Source organism: Eptatretus burgeri, chromosome 11, assembly GCF_056783735.1.
Source record: "Eptatretus burgeri isolate ZD-2024b chromosome 11, Ebu_testis_v1, whole genome shotgun sequence".
In the NCBI taxonomy this organism is placed as follows: Eukaryota; Metazoa; Chordata; class Myxini; order Myxiniformes; family Myxinidae; genus Eptatretus; species Eptatretus burgeri.
The window spans coordinates 15,875,753-15,894,204 of NC_140971.1; the positions used below are offsets into that span (position 1 = coordinate 15,875,753).

Genomic DNA, 18,452 nt, shown 5'->3' on the forward strand with positions numbered 1-18,452 from the left:
TTTCAGCACTTGTATGGACTGGATTCTAGGGAGGATGTCGGAGAGATCAAGTTGCGGTGCATCGTTTGGGAATGTCAAGATCTCGGACCTTGATTTTGCAGATGATGCAGTCATCTTTGCGGAGACTTTAGACATCCTCTTGGGGGCCCTCGAGGTGCTGAATGAGGAGTCGGAGCCGTTGGGGTTACGGGTGTCTTGGGTCAAAACTAAGATCCAGGCTTTCGGTGACATCTTGGATGCTGCTGTCCTGTCTGTGTCTGTTTGTGGTGAGGATGTTGAGGTCATGGAGAGATTCACTTACCTTGGCAGTGATATTCATGTTTCTGCTGGCTGTGAGTCAGAGGTCAATAGACGTCTGGGTCGGGCCTGGGGAGTCATGGATTCACTGGATCATGGGGTGTGGCGCTGCCTGTACCTGTGCGGGAGGATGAAAGTCCGAGTCTTCAGGTCGTTGGTACTTCCAGAATTGCTCTATGGGTGCAAGACTTGGACTCTGACCAAGGATCTGAGACGGAGACTTAATTCCTTTGGTACCAGGTCTCTTCAGAGAATCTTTGGCTATCGCTGGTCGGATTTTGTGTCTCACGAGCGGTTGCTGAGAGAGACTCGGATGAGATTTGTTACCTGCATAGTCCGTGAGCGTCAGTTGCGGCTGTATGGACATGTGGCTCGTTTTCCTGACTCTGATCCTGCTCACCAGATTCTCTCAGCGAGGGAGTCTCATGAGTGGAGGAGGCCAGTGGGCCGACCACGTGCCTCATGGTTGCAACAGGTTGACCATCATCTCAAGGAGATGGGGATGGGCCTGGCATCTGCCTGGGGGATGGCCAGACGGAGGCCCCTGGAGTACCGGTGGAAAAGTGGACGCAGCGACGCGCTGTTCTGGCACATGCTCCCATACCTGACCTGACCTGATCCCGATATTAAATAGCACCTCAGCTGCTTGCTTCATCTGGAGCCGATTGAAATATTCTTGTTGTATTTCATGTTTGATTGCTAGTAAACTGCACCTGCGAGGAACAATTTATCTGTGTGTGGTTATAACAAACAAGGAGGTTAATTTTCTGTGAACAACACTTCTTTAAGTAGTGGTGGCTGTCCATAGTTCTTGGGCTGGGTACCAAACTCATAGATGGGTCCACAAGTGGCAAAAGCAGTTGATTGTATGATCTTCTTGACTCAGTTTCTTTGCAATCCTCTGAAGTGGGAATCAAAAGAGGGATGAGGCCCAAAGCCTCATTGTTGTTTTATTGCTTTCAGTGTTTCATGATACAAGTTGTGATGTTTTCTAATTTAAGCTAAGGAACATTTTCAAGGCTCCTGTATTGACCATATCTTTGCGGATATTACTGGTGTGTTGTCAATGTTGGTCAGATTCCAGTTTTTCTTCATGTAATTTTTCAGTTCCTGGTTCAATAGTACTTGCTATTTCCAAAATATTGATACCAAAGTCATCGGGTACTGATACTTCAATTGGCAATGCCATATTTTTATTATATATATATATATATATATATATATATATATATATAATTTTTTTATGGGTATGTCTTGTCACAATGCCTCGTTTTCACTGATCACACTTGAAGGAATATTCGGGATATTTGTGTGTGTTATGATGTCCTTCTCTATTGTGAATTTGTTTTTTTCTGGGTTGTGTTTCCATGACTTTTCTGGAGCTGAGATATTACAGTGCTTGCACATATGCCACTGGATTATTCTGCACATACAGTTAAGCCTTTGTGTATAGACATTTGTTTTGACATCATTTTTTGCATCTCGAGAGAAGGTGAATGGTGCATTGTGTTTCTACGTTGTAGAAGTTATACTTGTCCAATACAGGACTTTCAAAAGGACATATGAATGGTAACCAAGTCTTTTGCACATCCGCTGTGTGCACACGTTTTTGGTGACTCGGTTCTGCGAGTTTTGCAGGCACTTTTAACCTGCCATTGCTATCGCAAAATCTGAATTTCAAATCCGCTTTTAAACATAATTTGCAGCATTTGAACAAAAAAATGGAAATTTCATATTGGTTAACCATAATTGTTGTATTCCTGGATGCAAATCAGACTCAAGGTAGTATAAGAAAATATGAGAAATAATTCACCAATCACCGACATTTTCTGAAGAATGACGGATGGGTCAATTCCTCCAGAATTACAGGCGGGTTAATTCCTCCAGAATTACGGACGGGTTAATTCCCCCAGAATTACGGACAGGTTGATTCCTCCAGAATTACGGACGGGTTAATTCCCCCAGAATTACGGACAGGTTGATTCCTCCAGAATTACGGACGGGTTAATTCCCCCAGAACTACGGAAGGGTTAATTTCCCCAGAATTATGGACGGGTTAATTCCTCCAGAATTCAGGAAGGGTTAATTCCTCCACAATTACGGAAGGGTTAATTCCTCCAGAATTACGGAAGGGTTAATACCTCCAGAATTACGGAAGGGTTAATACCTCCAGAATTACAGAAGGGTTAATACCTCCAGAATTACGGAAGGGTGAATTCCCCCAGAATTACGGAAGGCTTAATTCCTCCAGAATTAAGGAATAATTAATTCCTCCAGAATTACGGAAGGGTTAATTCCTCCAGAATTACGGAAGGGTTAATTCCCCCAGAATTACGGAAGGGTAAATTTCCCCAGAATTACGGAAGGGTTAATTCCCCCAGAATTCAGGAAGGGTTAATTCCTCCACAATTACGGAAGGGTTAATTCCTCCAGAATTACGGAAGGGTTAATTCCTCCAGAATTACAGAAGGGTTAATACCTCCAGAATTACGGAAGGGTTAATTCCCCCAGAATTCAGGAAGGGTTAATTCCTCCACAATTACGGAAGGGTTAATTCCTCTAGAATTACGGAAGGGTTAATTCCTCCAGAATTACAGAAGGGTTAATACCTCCAGAATTACAGAAGGGTTAATTCCCCCAGAATTACGGAAGGCTTAATTCCTCCAGAATTAAGGAAGAATTAATTCCTCCAGAATTACGGAAGGGTTAATTCCTCCAGAATTACGGAAGGGTTAATTCCCCCAGAATTACGGAAGGGTAAATTTCCCCAGAATTACAGAAGGCTTAATTCCCCCAGAATTACGGAAGGGTTAATTCCCCCAGAATTACGGAAGGGTAAATTCCCCCAGAATTAGGAACGGGTTAATCCCCCCAGATTTACGGACGGGTTAATTCCCCCAGAATTACGGACGGGTTAATTCCCCCAGAATTAAGGACGGGTAAATTCCTCCAGAATTAAGGATGGGTTAATTCCTCCAGAATTACGGATTGGTTAATTCCTCCAGAATTCCGGCTGGTTAATTCCCCCAGAATTGCGGACGGGTTAATTCCTCCAGAATTACGGACTGGTTAATTCCTCCAGAATTACGGACGGGTTAATTCAACCAGAATTACGGACTGGTTAATTCCCCCAGAATTACGGACGGGTTAATTCAACCAGAATTACGGACTGGTTAATTCCCCCAGAATTACGGACGGGTAAATTCCTCCAGAATTAAGGATGGGTTAATTCCTCCAGAATTACGGATTGGTTAATTCCTCCAGAATTACGGACTGGTTAATTCCCCCAGAATTACGGACGGGTTAATTCCTCCAGAATTACGGACTGGTTAATTCCTCCAGAATTACGGACGGGTTAATTCAACCAGAATTACGGACGGGTTAATTCCTCCAGAATTACGGACGGGTTAAATCCTCCAGAATTACGGAAGGGTTAATTCCCCCAGAATTACGGAAGGGTTAATTCCTCCAGAATTACGGAAGGGTTAATTCCTCCAGAATTACGGAAGGGTTAATTCCTCCAGAATTACGGAAGGGTTAATACCTCCAGAATTACGGAAGGGTTAATTCCCCCAGAATTACGGACAGGTTAATTCCCCCAGAATTACGGACGGGTTAATTCCCCCAGAATTACGGATGGGTTAATTTCCCCAGAATTACGGACGGGTTAATTCCCCCAGAATTATGGAAGGGTTAATTTCCCCAGAATTACGGAAGGCTTAATTCCTCCAGAATTACGGAAGGGTTAATTCCTCCAGAATTACGGACGGGTTAATTCCCCCAGAATTACGGAAGGGTTAATTCCCCCAGAATTAAGGAAGGATTAATTCCTCCAGAATTACGGACGGGTTAATTCCTCCAGAATTACGGACGGGTTAATTCCCCCAGAATTACGGAAGGGTTAATTCCCCCAGAATTAAGGAAGGATTAATTCCTCCAGAATTACGGAAGGGTTAATTCCTCCAGAATTACGGAAGGGTTAATTCCCCCAGAATTACGGACGGGTTAATTCCCCCATAATTACGGAAGGGTTATTTTCCCCAGAATTACGGAAGGCTTAATTCCCCCAGAATTACGGAAGGGTAAATTCCCCCAGAATTACTGACGGGTTAATTCCCCCATAATTACGGAAGGGTTATTTTCCCCAGAATTACGGAAGGCTTAATTCCCCCAGAATTACGGAAGGGTTAATTCCCCCAGAATTACGGAAGGGTAAATTCCCCCAGAATTACGGAATTGTTAATTCCCCCAGAATTACAAACAGGTTAATTCCCCCAGATTTACGGACGGGTTAATTCTCCCAGAATCACCGATGGGTTAATTCCCCCAGAATTACGGACAGGTTAATTCTTCCAGAATTACGGACGGGTTAATTCCCCCAGAATTACAGACGGGTCAATTCCCCCAGAATTACGGACGGGTTAATTCCCCCAGAATTACGGATGCGTTAATTCCCCCAGAATTACGGGTGGGTTAATTCCCCCAGAATGACGGAAGGGTTAATTCCCCCAGAATTACGGATGGGTTAATTCCCCCAGAATTACGGATGGGTTAATTCCCCCAGAATTACGGATGGGTTAATTCCCCCAGAATTACGGATGGGTTAATTCCTCCAGAATTACGGACGGGTTAATTCCTCCAGAATTACGGAAGGGTGAATTCCTCCAGAATTACGGAAGGGTTACTTGCTCCAGAATTACGGAAGGGTTAATTCCCCCAGAATTTTGGAAGGGTTAATTCCTCAAGAATTACGGAAGGGTTAATTCCTCCAGAATTACGGACGGGTTAGTTCCTCGAGAATTACGGACGGGTTAATTCCCCCAGAATTTCGGAAGGGTTAATTCCTCCAGAATTAAGGACGGGTTAATTCCTCCAGAATTAAGGACGGGTTAATTCCTCCAGAATTACGGACTGGTTAATTCCCCCAGAATTACGGACGGGTTAATTCCTCTGGAATTACGGACGGGTTCATTCCCCCAGAATTACGGACGGATTAATTCCCTTAGAATTACGGACGGGTTCATTCCCCCAGAATTACGGACGGATTAATTCCTCTAGAATTACGGACGGGTTAATGCCTCCAGTATTATGGATGGGTTAATTCCCCCAGAATTACGGACCGATTAATTCCTCCCGGATTACGGGCAGGTTACTTTTCCCAGAATGATGGATGGAATGACTTTTGATACCCACTCTCACAGGAAGTGGTGCTGTATGCTACACATTTAGTTTGAGAGAATTTTGGTGCTCCCCCATCCTAAACCCTGCGGAGTATAATTATTTTGTTTTTTTGTCCTGTCTACATTAAACCTTCCCGTACATATCCCGAATACAATCTTTCCAGTAATTTAGGATTGCATATAAATCAAATAAACAAGCAAACACAAAAGATACTTCTCAAATTTTATATACAGTTGAATGATTGCTCATGGTCCTACTCATAGAACTTGTGGTATTGTAATATCTGTATAGAACTTGAAGTACTGTATATTTGAATTTTTACGTGCAAGTGCTATAGTATTAAAGGATTATGTGCCATTGTTTCTATGGTTCGGCCCATTATTTTGGGATCAATTTTGTACAAGCTTCCATACATTGTATGAGTTGTGATTGTGGGACATTATTAAATGCCTTCTTGAAGTCAATCAATGCTGCTAACAATTTGGTACCTCTTTTTTGTTTATTTGTTTTTTATTTGAAACATTTTGGTCTTGGCTTTGTGGTACAAGTGCCATCCTATAATTCTGTATCACATTTTACTACATCCTTTTTGTTTTGCTTCCAGATATTTTAGTTCCGTTAAATGATTATTGAGTAAATCTCTTCTGTGATGGTTCCTGTTAAGAGTTTGTATGTTACTAAAAATATTTTTGAAGACTGAATCTGGCCTCATTGAGGAACAACATGACAGACGGCAAAATGTGTGTGTGTGTGCGTGTGTGTGTGTGTGTGTGTGTGTGTGTGTGTGTGTGTGTGTGTGTGTATGTGTGTGTGTGTGCGTGCGTGTGTGATTGGTCGTTATCTCCACATATGGATTTCAAAAGGTGGAACAGAGTCCTTCCAGGTCTCGAAGTAGGTTTTGTTATAAGATCACGATTCATGGACCAAAGTATGGTTTTGTTCTCAAAGTTTGGGTCCGAGGACTCTTTTGAGGATTATCACTGAGCCCTGGACGGCTTCCAACTGCAGTTCATTTGTAGTGATATTCCCAGGGATGGTTTTTAAGATACCCATGAGGTTATTTTTTTATCATTGCTGTTGCTTCAATATATATATCACTTGTACGATTTTAGCTCTATTCAACTTCCAGGATATTTTCTCTTCTTTTTTGAGATCCTGGTATTTGATTATTTTTTTTTCTGCATTGTTTCGGCCAAAATCGAGGGTACTGAAACCACAATTAGCAATTATAGCATTCTTTTTTGTACCTCAGTACTATATCCGGTCACAATGCTTTGTTTTCTATGTTCACGCTCCAAGGGATCATCATGTTGTACGTGAACATTACTTCCTTATTTTCACTGATCGCTTTTGGTTTGAGTTTCCATAAGTTTTTTTGTAATCTGGATATTGAAGTTTCTGCCGATGTGCAGGTGGATTACTTTACATACCTTGTTGTGCCTTTGTGTGTCCAGCTGTTCTGACATGATTTTTTTTTACATCCCGATCTGAGGCGACTAGTGCTCCACTGTTTATATCTTACACCTCTTACAATTGACTCGGTCCTGCCACTTTATGATAGCCATTGGTTGTGTGTGTGTGTGTGTGTGTGTGTGTGTGTGTGTGTGTTGTTAATTTTTATCTCCATACGTGAGTTTCAGAAGGTGGAATGGAGTCCATGCACGTGTGTGTGCGTATATGTGTGTGTGCGTGAAAGTTTCTGTTGTTGACTGCTATCTCAAAACTGGGTTTCGGGAGATGGAACAGAGCCAACCAGGTCTCAGTGTGTGTGTGTGTGTGTGTGTGTGTGTGTGTGTGTGTGTGTGTGTGTGTGTGTGTGTGTGTGTGTGTGTGTGTGTGTGTGTGTGTGTGTGTGTGTGTGTGTGTGTGTGTGTGCTGATTTCCTTGTGCAGGTTTCAACATTGCCAAGTCATATGATTCACATTTCAACTTCATGCAGCCAAGTTGTGTTTGTTCTTCCTTCACTTCCAGCCCTTAATCTTGCTCTTACTCCTTCTGTGAATTTTATTTTTGTAATTAATACCGTTTGATGTTTCATCTTTGTCTCAGAGCATCCTTGCTAACTGATATAATTGAAAGTTGTAATGGTTCAGCCATTGCCTTGAGTCAAACAGAGTGAAGGATATGTGCATGCTCTCTTATTGAAGAAATCAGTTTTTTGAGCCGTTTTGCTCGTCACAGTGAGGTTGATACTTTTTAATACTTGTTTTGTCTGGTTGTTGTGGTGAGTTTGATGGATCTTGACTTTCTCTTCTCACTTCAAATGTGTATTTATTTAAATAAATAAAAAAACCAATCTTTCTCTTACTTAATATATTTGTTCTTTATATTTAATTAATCATGATGTTTTTGTTGTTTATTATTACAGTGGTGTTTATGAAAGAGATGACCACATATATGAAGAAAAATCATGCTCTTGCTGACATTGAATGGGACAGTCCAAACAGTGGTCCTGGACAGACTCTTGATGATGGTCCAGGTTCACCAACCTACACACCGACGCCAACAGTTCATCAGTCTTCTGGGAGTGCAACTCAAGAGCAAAGGGTCATACAACTCAAGATGTGCTATGTTGCTCGGAACCTGACAATGGCGGATCCTGAGAACAGGTACAACAATGATTATGCTTATTCAATGAGTTTGTCTTTTTGTCTTTAATTCAAATATACTTGCGTGGTTCGGCTCGCTACGCTCGCCTCTCCACACGTCGTTGCAGAGATTGACATCACAGATTTGTTGTGTTGGCATGATTTACACCAATCATCAAACAAACATTTCTTTTTTACAAATTTATATGTAATATCGGTGATATTGTATTTATTTGAAATTTCATTTGTGATATAAGAAGGTCCACGTGGTCGAAGTGGTCAAGGGTCTCAGCTGTCTAATCTGTTTGATGGGTGTAAGGGGTCAAATGGTGTTAATATCTAAGTGGTTGAATGGGTCTTAGGGGTCTTTTGGGTCTTTATGATCTTTTTGGATCTTTAGGGTCTTCGGGGTCTTTTGGGGTTTTTGGGGACTTTGTAGGTCTTTGGGTCTTTTGGGTATTTGGGATCTTCAGGGTCTTTGGGGTCTTCACAGTCGTTTGGGTCTTCATGGTCTTTTGGTCATCAGGGTCTTGGGGGTCTTTTGAGTCTCTGGGGTATTCAGGGTCTTTCGGAGTCTTTGGGGTCTTGGGCATCTTTGGGGTATTTTGTGTCTTGGAGGTCTTTGGGGGTCCTGGGGGTCTTGGGGTCTTCAGGGATCTTGGGGATTTTCAGGGTCTTGGGCTTCTTTGAGGTCTTTGGGGTATTCAAAGGTCTCAGGGGTCTCAGCAGTCTAAAGGGTCAAAAGGTACATTCCAAGAGTACGTAAATAATAGACATATAGTCACACGGATGGAGGGACGCATGTTGAGACCAAGCTCTTTTTATATAAGGATTATTTTTTATTTTTGTTTGTTTCATTTTGTTTTTACTCCTTGAGGAGCTCCACTGCAAAGTGTGGAAGGCGAACTACCTGAAGACATTGGAGGGGACAGATGGATAAGGGAAGTCCAGTCCAGGCAAAACGTCAGTGAGTAGGTATGGCTTGACATAGCATGGTAGACAGAGGAGACAGTGTTTTTGTTGTTGTTGTTGTAGTTGTTGTTGTAGTTGTTGTCGCAGCAGCTTTGGTCCCTCATCAAGCGAAAAGACCGGCAGAACCCAATTATTCTGCAGTGCCCACCAGACACTTCAAGAGATCTAGTGTGGAAGAGATGTTGAAAAGGTGTCTTGTTTTGAACCAAGGAGGGGCAGCTTGTCATGGTTTGTGGGGTCCATAGACTGAGAGGACATGTTGGGTTTAGTGCGGGTTGGAGCCAATGTTGAGATTGCTTCAGGTAGGGGCTGTGTCCGCATGGATGAACTCTCATTTCATGATCAAGTGTTGCTTCAGAGGAGTGAATTTTGAGGGAAGGGTGTTTGAGGAAATTGTTTGAGGGACATTATTCTTTGAACACTGATGGGAGATAATTACCTCTGCCCCCACGAAGGTGAACCGAGGTTATGTATTCACCCTTGTCTGTCTGCATGTGAAAAGTTACGGACAGATTCGGACAAAATTTGCTGGACAGGTGGCATGTGTGACATGGATGAATTGATTTAATTTTGGTGAAGATCCAGATGCAGATCCGGCCTAGATCAGTCGGATACAAAATGTAAACTGTTCAGCCTGACGGAGGTATTCACTCCACTCAGTGTCTTAGTCGTTACCCTCACGGAAGTAGAGGGTATTAGGCCATCAGCCGTAAGCTGTATCGTGCAGTTTCGTTCCCCTCATTGGGGGGAGGGGAGAGGGGGGGTAGACAAAACCTTGATGATATGATAGTATATATCCAAATACATACGTATCCAAAAGTTCTCCACTCAAATGGGTGCAGTTATTGTGTATTTTCATCTTGAAAATCGATGCATTCGCCACGCTCTCTCATTTGAATTTTCTCCACACGGATCACGTGTAGGCCACGTGACGCCTCGACAGCCAATAGATCGGCTGACATCGTATGCAAATTACGTCAGACTGTCATGTGACTGGCTAAGTTGTCCAAGATAGCACCTTCCTGCAGGGAGGAAATTACCGGCAGCTGATCGGCGATTTTTGATGAATATGGCCAGTGAGGACGCTCCCCCGTGTATTATTCACCAGGACAATGTAGCGAACGAAGAAGTGAAACGTTTTACGTCTGTAAAATGGGATAAATGGAGAGAAAGTGTCAACAAATGGCTCGTCTTAGACGGTCACCAACGACGTTGAGCCGAGAGTGCCGGCGTGGGAGGACTAACTTCGATCATGGGCCGATTGTACCCGGAGTGCCGGTGTAAAGATTTCAAGCTACCCCCCCCCCCCACCTTTCAAGTTACCTCCTGGTAATCTGAAATCGATTTCAAGTTACCCCTGGGGGTAGCTTGAAATCGATTTCATCCTACCCCCTACGATTTCAGATTAACCCCCCCCTCAAAATATTTATTTATGGATGTTTATTTACAAAAAATAGTAATTTAATTGATATTGAAAACGAATTAGGGAAAAACCATTGACCACGTGACCGCCTTTAAAGAGTCTGCAATGAATTTTGATTTTATGACGAATGATTTTATTTTAATATTGTTATTAATTGAAATCAGTATTTCTCAAACAGTTATAGTTTATGAAATCCTTCTTCGATATAGTTGATCCAAATAGACATACTGGTTTATCTTTTAAACCAACTCAGACTATATTTACAATTATAGAAACAACGCAATAAAATCAATGTATAAGAAAGGCAATGAAAACAGCTTATTTTTAATTCACAATTTCGTTGTTGTGGTGGTGGTCGTATGGCAGCGTAGCTGCCGGGGTAGCTATCATTTCTTGAAGCGCGACTGTGTCGCTGATGCAGTGCCCCTCTACCAGTACACACACTGGAACTGGTACTCATTTCGCCGACCTCGGAAGGACGACAGGCTGAGTGCGTAGCCTGGTGTTGGCTCAGTGGTTCGGGTGGCGACTTGGGATCTTAGGGTCCTGAGTTCAAGCCCCGTCGGCCGCTGAATTAATGCACCAGGGGGTTGACTCAGCCTGTCATCCTTCCGAGGTCGGCACTCTTGGCTAAACGTCGTTGGTGACCGTCTAAGACGAGCCATTTGTTGACACTTTCTCTCCATTTATCCCATCTTACAGACGTAAAACGTTTCACTTCTTCGTTCGCTACATTGTCCTGGTGAATAATACACGGGGGAGCGTCCTCACTGGCCATATTCATCAAAAATCGCCGATCAGCTGCCGGCGATTTCCTCCCTGCAGGAAGCTGCCATCTTGGACAACTTAGCTGGTCACATGATGGTCTGACGTAATTTGCATATGATGCCAGCCGATCTATTGGCTGTCGAGGCGTCACGTGGCCCACACGTGATCCGAGTGGAGAAAATTCAAATGAGAGAGCGCGGGGAATGCATCGATTTTCAAGATGAAAATACACAATAACTGCAGCTATTTGAGTGGAGAACTTTTGGATACGTATGTATTTGGATATATACTATCATATTATCAAGGTTTTGTCTACCCCCCCCCACCCCCACCATGAGTGGAATGAAACTTGATTTTCAGGCACTTTCTGAGCCATGGCTGATGGCCTATATTGCGTTTGGGTCCATCTGTCTGTCTCTTTGTTTGTTGGTCCACACAGAACTTTTGTGTTTTTATCCACAACTGCTTGTCGGATTGCGACAAAATTTTCACCAGAGGTGTGACTACTCATGTAGAATGCTTTATTCATAATTATGACATAATAGGTCATGTGGTGTGGCAGCCATGTTGGAAAAACAGAAAAACTTTTGACCTCTGTATCTCTGAAACCGCACCATGGAAAACAATTTTAAAGTTGGCATATAGCAAGTACTCCTCATGGGGCACAAGTGGTTTTTATGACGTCATAGTTGCCTTCGTTATGATGTCATAATTGCATATGGAGAACGCTACCAATCAGTATAAACATTTTTGAGGGTTATCGAGGAATAAAATGGTCCACCGAAAAAAAAAAAATTGATGACATCATCAGTCACGTGATTCAGCAACCATATTGGAAAAAAAAACCTTCAAAAACCTTCTCTGAAGTAGCTGAGCCGATTGAGTCAAAACTTTACACTTATGACCGCCTATCCATGAGGAACAAAACGTTCATAATATGATGTCATAGGTCACATGGTTTGGCAGCCATATTGAATTTACCCAAAAACCTACAAAAATCTTCTCCAGAACAGCTGGATAAATCGAGGGGAAACTTCACACAAATGTTCCCCAAGCTATGGGTGTGCAAGTTAAGGAATAATTGATAGGTCACATGGTTTGGCAGCCATATTAGATTGAAGAAAAATATTAAGTCATGTTTTCTCTGGAACCGCTTAATGAACCGGCATGAAACTTCACATTTATGATCTAGTAGTGATGAGGAATATATGTTTTAAGTTTCAACTGGATCGGATGTTTGGTCTGGCAGCCATAATTATATAATTTTTTGATATGGGTTCTTTTTTTTTTGGATTGTTGTTTTTTTTGAATAAGGCTCACTTGGCTGTGACTGGATGGGTTTCAGGGTGAAGAAGTAGCATCTGAAATGCGATATTATAATATGGTGGATGTGTAATATTAAGGATATGAGAGTAACTGTTAGCAGTTGTACATTTCATATGTCATCGGAGTGGAGATGAGTGGTCATGGAGTGACATGGGTGTTTGGGATGTGGAGTTGCAGAGGCAATGAATTGAGTGCCTTTCATATTTATATGGATCACAATTGGGAGTAATTTTGTGTCTGCGCATAAGAGGGCTATGTTGGTGGATCTTGTGCAACCTGTTGCTATCCTGAGAGCTTTGTTTTGTGTATTTTTCAAAACGTTTTTGTTTTTTATGGTATATCATAGTGGCAGCCTAGCTAGAGTCAGGTCAGGTTAGATCTGTGACCTGCTACAGGTACCATGTAAACCTGTACTAACCTGTTCCATGGTCGGGTTGTCGGCGACGAAACCGTCTCCCCACCAGGTTTTCTGGTGAGGAGGGTGTTTGGAGGGTGCCAACGGCCATCCATATCTAGTGCCCAACTGTGTCTGCGGACGTCCTCCTGCAGTTGGGTCACTTCTTATTAGGAGGTTGGTGGCAGGATTTGCACTCCGGCCACCGTAAAATCCTTCATTCCGCAAAACGCAAAAAAATCTGAAAACCCACTCCGTGGGAGTACCTCCTGTGCAGCTTCCCTTCGCAGGGCAGCTCACCGGATGACGGGATTGGGGCAAAGCCTTTGGGACCCCCAATCTTTGATGATAGGAGGGAAACCATGGGGTAACATCCCTGGGTCAGATTGCGGGAGAGTGTGTCGGAGTGGTGCTGAGGTGTCGTCTACCAGATGGCGGTCTCCTTGGGTTAACCTGAGGCGGTCCCTTCGGGTGGGTGCCTGGAATGTCCTATCCCTAAGAGAGGATGATCACCTGTCTCTGTTATCATCTGAGCTCAAGCGTTTGGACATCGGGATTGCAGCTCTCTCTGAGGTTCGGAGACCGGATTGCGGCGAGATAATGGTGGGTGGTTACACCTACTATTGGTCTGGTCGCTCTGATGGTTACCATACCCAAGGAGTTGCTGTAGCTGTGTCCAATAAGCTGACCTCAATGATAATTGAGGTAACACCGGTCAATGAGCGTATTATGAGATTAAGGATTCGTCACTCCTTAGGTGTCATTTCCCTGGTCTCTGTTTATGCTCCGACTGAGGCGAGTGATCTCACCGTGAAGGATGCATTCTACGCCACACTCGAGTCTGTGGTTGATCAGTGCCCCAGACGAGATAAACTTCTAGTCTTGGGGGATTTCAATGCTTCGACTGGAACTGATAGGGATGGTTATGAGGTGTGTGTTGGTCCCCATGGGTCAGGAACTATGAACCAGAATAGCACTAGGTTCCTTGACTTTGCAAGAAGTCATGGACTTAGGGTGGCCAGTTAATGGTTTCAGCGCCCACAAGCTCATCGCTGGACTTGGTATTCCAACGCTGGCAGTGTGGCAAAGGAGATTGACAATGTCCTCATTGACGGTCGTTGGGGGATGATCCAGAACTGCAGGGTCCACCGGAGTGCTCAGTTCCTCAATACTGACCACAGGCTTGTTGTAGCAACTCTAAAGCTGCACCTTAAATCCTGGAGAATGGTACCATCCCAGCCTAAGCTGGATGTTGGCAAGCTCAGGGATGAGAGAGTAGCTGAGGAGTTTGCGAACAGGCTGAGTGGATGCTTGGGGGGTCTAGGTGCTTTGGGGGTCCTGAAGAGTTGTGGAGTGCCTTCAAGACCACCGTCCTTGATGTTGCCGGTGGATGTCTTGGAACTCACCGCAGGGCAAAGAAGAATTTTGTCTCTCAAGGGACACTGGATACCATTGACCAGAGTCGCAGGGCCAGGCTGAATGGCAGAGCTGAGCTGTTCAGGGAGCTGAGGCGTAAAACTGTACGTGCACTGAGGGTGGACAAGGAGGCCTATGTGCGAGGAATCTGTGAGGGGGTAGAGCATCACCTGTGGACACGTGATTCTCGTCCGGCTTACAGGGGAATTCGTGCATTACGTTCATCCAAGCCCATCCCTCGGAGCACTACAGTTAGAGCAGAGAGTGGTTGGCTCTTGACAGAGGAGTCTGAAGTGAAGGCCCGCTGGGCCGGTTACTTTGAGCGGTTGTACCAGGCTGATCCCCGAGCTGTCGAGTTGGACGTCAAGGGTGTTACAATCCCTGTTGCTGACCCTCGAATCAACTGTGGTCCACCTTCGCTTGTGGAAACACGGGCTGCGGTGAACCAGTTGAAACGGGGCAAAGCTCCAGGGATCTGGGGCATCCATGCTCAACTTCTCAAGGCTGGTGGAAATGCTGCACTCGTGTCGTTGCATGCAGTTTTGTGCTCTGCCTGGAACACATGCATCATCCCAACTGATTGGAAGAGGGGTCTTGTTGTTCCTCTCTGGAAAGGGAAGGGTGATCACCAAGAGTGCAACAACTACCGAGGGGTGACGCAGCTCTCAGTGCCAGGCAAGGTCTTTGCTCGGATAATTCTTTATAGGGTTCACCACCATCTGCTTGAGCACCAGCGTCCAGAGCAGTCAGGCTTTACACCAAAGAGGTCAACGATTGACCGTATCCTTGCTCTTCGTGTCCTCACCGAACGCAGGTGAGAGTTTCGGCAGGGGCTGCTTGCAGCCTATGTTGATCTCTGTAAAGCGTTCGATTCAGTGAATCGGGATGTCCTCTGGAGGATTCTTGGTCTTCGTGGGGTGCCACCAAAACTGATCGATCTGATGTCTGAGCTCTACTCTGGTACTGAGAGTGCTGTGAAGTGTGGTAGTGCCATCTCTGACTTATTTCCAGTTGTTACTGAAGTTTGTCAGGGGTGTGTACTTGCCCCCACACTTTTCAGCACTTGTATGGACTGGATTTTGGGGAGGATGTCGGAGAGATCAAGCTGCGGTGCATCGTTTGGGAATGTCAAGATCTCGGACCTTGATTTTGCAGATGATGCAGTCATCTTTGCGGAGACTTTAGATATCCTTTTGGGGGCCCTCGAGGTGCTGAATGAAGAGTCGGAGCCACTGGGATTACGGGTTTCTTGGGTCAAAACTAAGATCCAGGCTTTCGGTAGAATCTTGGATGCTGCTGTCCTGTCTGTGTCTGTTTGTGGTGAGGATGTTGAGGTCCTGGATAGATTCACTTCCCTTGGCAGTGATATTCATGTCTCTGCTGGTTGTGAGTCAGAGGTCAATAGACGTCTGGGTCGTGCCTGGGGAGTCATGGATTCACTGGATCATGGGGTATGGCGCTGCTGGTACCTGTGCGGGAGGACGAAAGTCCGAGTCTTCAGGTCCTTGGTACTTCCAGTCTTGCTCTATGGATGCGAGACTTGGACTCTGACCAAGGATCTGAGACGGAGACTTAATTCCCTTGGTACTAGGTCTCTTCGGAGAATCCTTGGCTATCGCTGGTCGGATTTTGTGTCCAACGAGCGGTTGCTGAGAGAGACTCGGATGAGATTTGTTACCTGCATAGTCCGTGAGCGTCAGTTGCGGCTGTATGGACATGTGGCTCATTTTCCTGATGCTGATCCTGCTCACCAGATTCTCTCAGCGAGGGAGTCTCATGAGTGGAGGAGGCCAGTGGGCCGACCACATGCCTCGTGGTTGCAGCAGGTTGACCATCATCTCAAGGAGATGGGTATGGGCCTGGCATCTGCCTGGGGCATGGCCAGACGGAGGCCCCTGGAGTACCGGCGGAAAGTGGATGCAGCGACGCGTTGTTCCGACACATGCTCCCATACCTGACCTGACCTGACCTCGCTAGGGCTGGTATAATTGATGCTAGTCTGGATGAACTGTTTTAAAGTTGTTGGAAGTGATTCTTTGTATTGTCCAAAGATTATGTTCGTGAGTGCTTTGAGTGTGTTGCTTTTGTGGTTATCCTTGGCAGTGAGTTTATCTGTGTTGTGTAAAAGTCATTTGGGTATCCAAGGTGATGCCCAGTAATGTTGGATGTCTGTCAAGAGGAAGTTGTCTATAGAAAAGGTTAGTGGTTGGATGTGCGTTGGATTCATATCTGTCTGGAGTGAGAAGGGTTGCAAAATATTTGGGTAGAGATACCATAATGCTGTTCAGTATGAACCAACTTACAAGATCATAGAAGTGTTGCTGAAGGGTAGTCGTAGCCTGGACAAAATGTGAATGTTGTAACAAAATGGTTAGATCATCTACATGTATAATATATATATATATATATATATATATATATATATATATATATATATATATATATATATATATATATATATATATATATATTATAGAAGCAATGAGTCTACTTCAGGGGTCAGGAGGTCATGGAGGAATACATTGAAGAGTGAGGGAGACAGTACAAAGCCCTGTGGGATGCTGTTAGGGAGAAGTCTGAAGAAAGAGAGGTAGTGGTAGTTGTTAGATCCTCGTGGAGGATCTCAGTCTTACTCACATTGTTATTCTTCATCTTCTTCTTGTGGACTTTTTTGTTTCACAGCCTACCATTTTCATCGAAACTTCCTGAAACTTGGCATACATATGTAAAAATTCCCTGCGCAGACAGTAACCATCTCCGATTTAGAAAATTACTCCTAGAAAAAAAGTTACAACGTCAAAATATCTTCGCTAATGGAAATCGCCTAAAAAATTATCTCTGAAACTAGGCAAGCTTTTTTAATTCTGTTTGCGGGAATCGAACAGGGCATTAGCAGAGATGAATTACCGCACATATGATACATCACTATGATGTCATATCAACTTTTCTGACGTCATTCCTATTTTTGACATTTTTTGTTTCACAACCCAGAGTTTTCATCGAAACTTCCTGAAACTTGCCATGTATATGCAGAAAGCCCACGCGCAGGCAGTAACCATCTCCGATTTTGGAAATCCTTCCAAGAAAAAAAAGTTATGACGTCATAATATCGCCGCTAATGGAAATTGCCTACACCATTATCTCCGAAACTAGGCAAGCTGTTTGAATTTTGTTTGCAGGAATCAAGCCGGGCATTAGCACAGATAATTTATCGCAAACCTGATACATCACAATAACGTCATATTCGTTTTTATGACGTCATCATTCAGAGGACGAGGATCTTAGCTCATTTGAGCTTGTTTATATGAGGGTTGCTTTGTGAGGGTTGTTTTTCTCTCAGTGAGTATTGTGTTTTTGTTGAAGCCGTCTCGATGCCAGCATGTATTGTGTTAATGTAGACAGACAAGTGGTTGTTGAGTGTCGTGGACAAAAACCATGTTGTGATTTGGCTATATGAATAAAAGGGGAGATTTTATTTCTCGGATGAGTCTTTCCAGTATTTTGTTTGGGGTGTATAAGAGATAAATGGGCCGATATGATGTTAATAAGAGGTTTGTTCGGTTTCAGTCCCGTATTGCTATATACAATGATTACCTTCGATCACCTTTTTAGCTTCATTGTCAAGATTCATATTTTGGTGGGTCATCCATGCCTATCAGTGGTGCCTACCAGTAGGCGCGTCGTCTGTCTGTCCGTCCATCCGTTTGTCTGTCCGTCCACATATACTTGCAGCTTCTTCTCTGAAACTACGCATACGATTTTGATGACATTTTACCACTACTTTCATCACCAAGTATGTCCCAAAGCTTGTTCATGACATTAAAAAAATAAAATGAATAGGTATTTCCGTTCTTCTCCATGACATATTTTGTGGGTCATCCATGCCTACCCGTGGTTCCCTGGTTATCTTATCCAGCTGTTACCAGGTGTTGGGAAGTTGGGGTTGGTATTCTGATGGACACAAGTTTGGTGGTGGTATATGTATATGTATATGTCAATGTTGATAATGTCTCTCCGAATTTTCTCAATGTAGTTATTTGAGCTTATGGGATGGCACGTTGTCCATCCTTCCATAAACACTTGCAAC

The 18,452-nt window shown here is 43.9% G+C and overlaps 1 protein-coding gene across 1 annotated transcript in view; it reads left to right on the forward strand.

Moving 5' to 3' along the window:
- The window catches only part of LOC147016561 (beta-2-syntrophin-like), a 105,159-nt gene that overhangs the window by 45,342 nt on the left and 41,365 nt on the right, over positions 1–18,452 (forward strand). Inside the window, exon 2 of the mRNA XM_085845336.1 lies at positions 7,847–8,087. Within this exon, the coding sequence (XP_085701462.1) occupies positions 7,847–8,087 (241 nt within the window). The remainder of the gene's footprint in view (positions 1–7,846; positions 8,088–18,452) is intronic.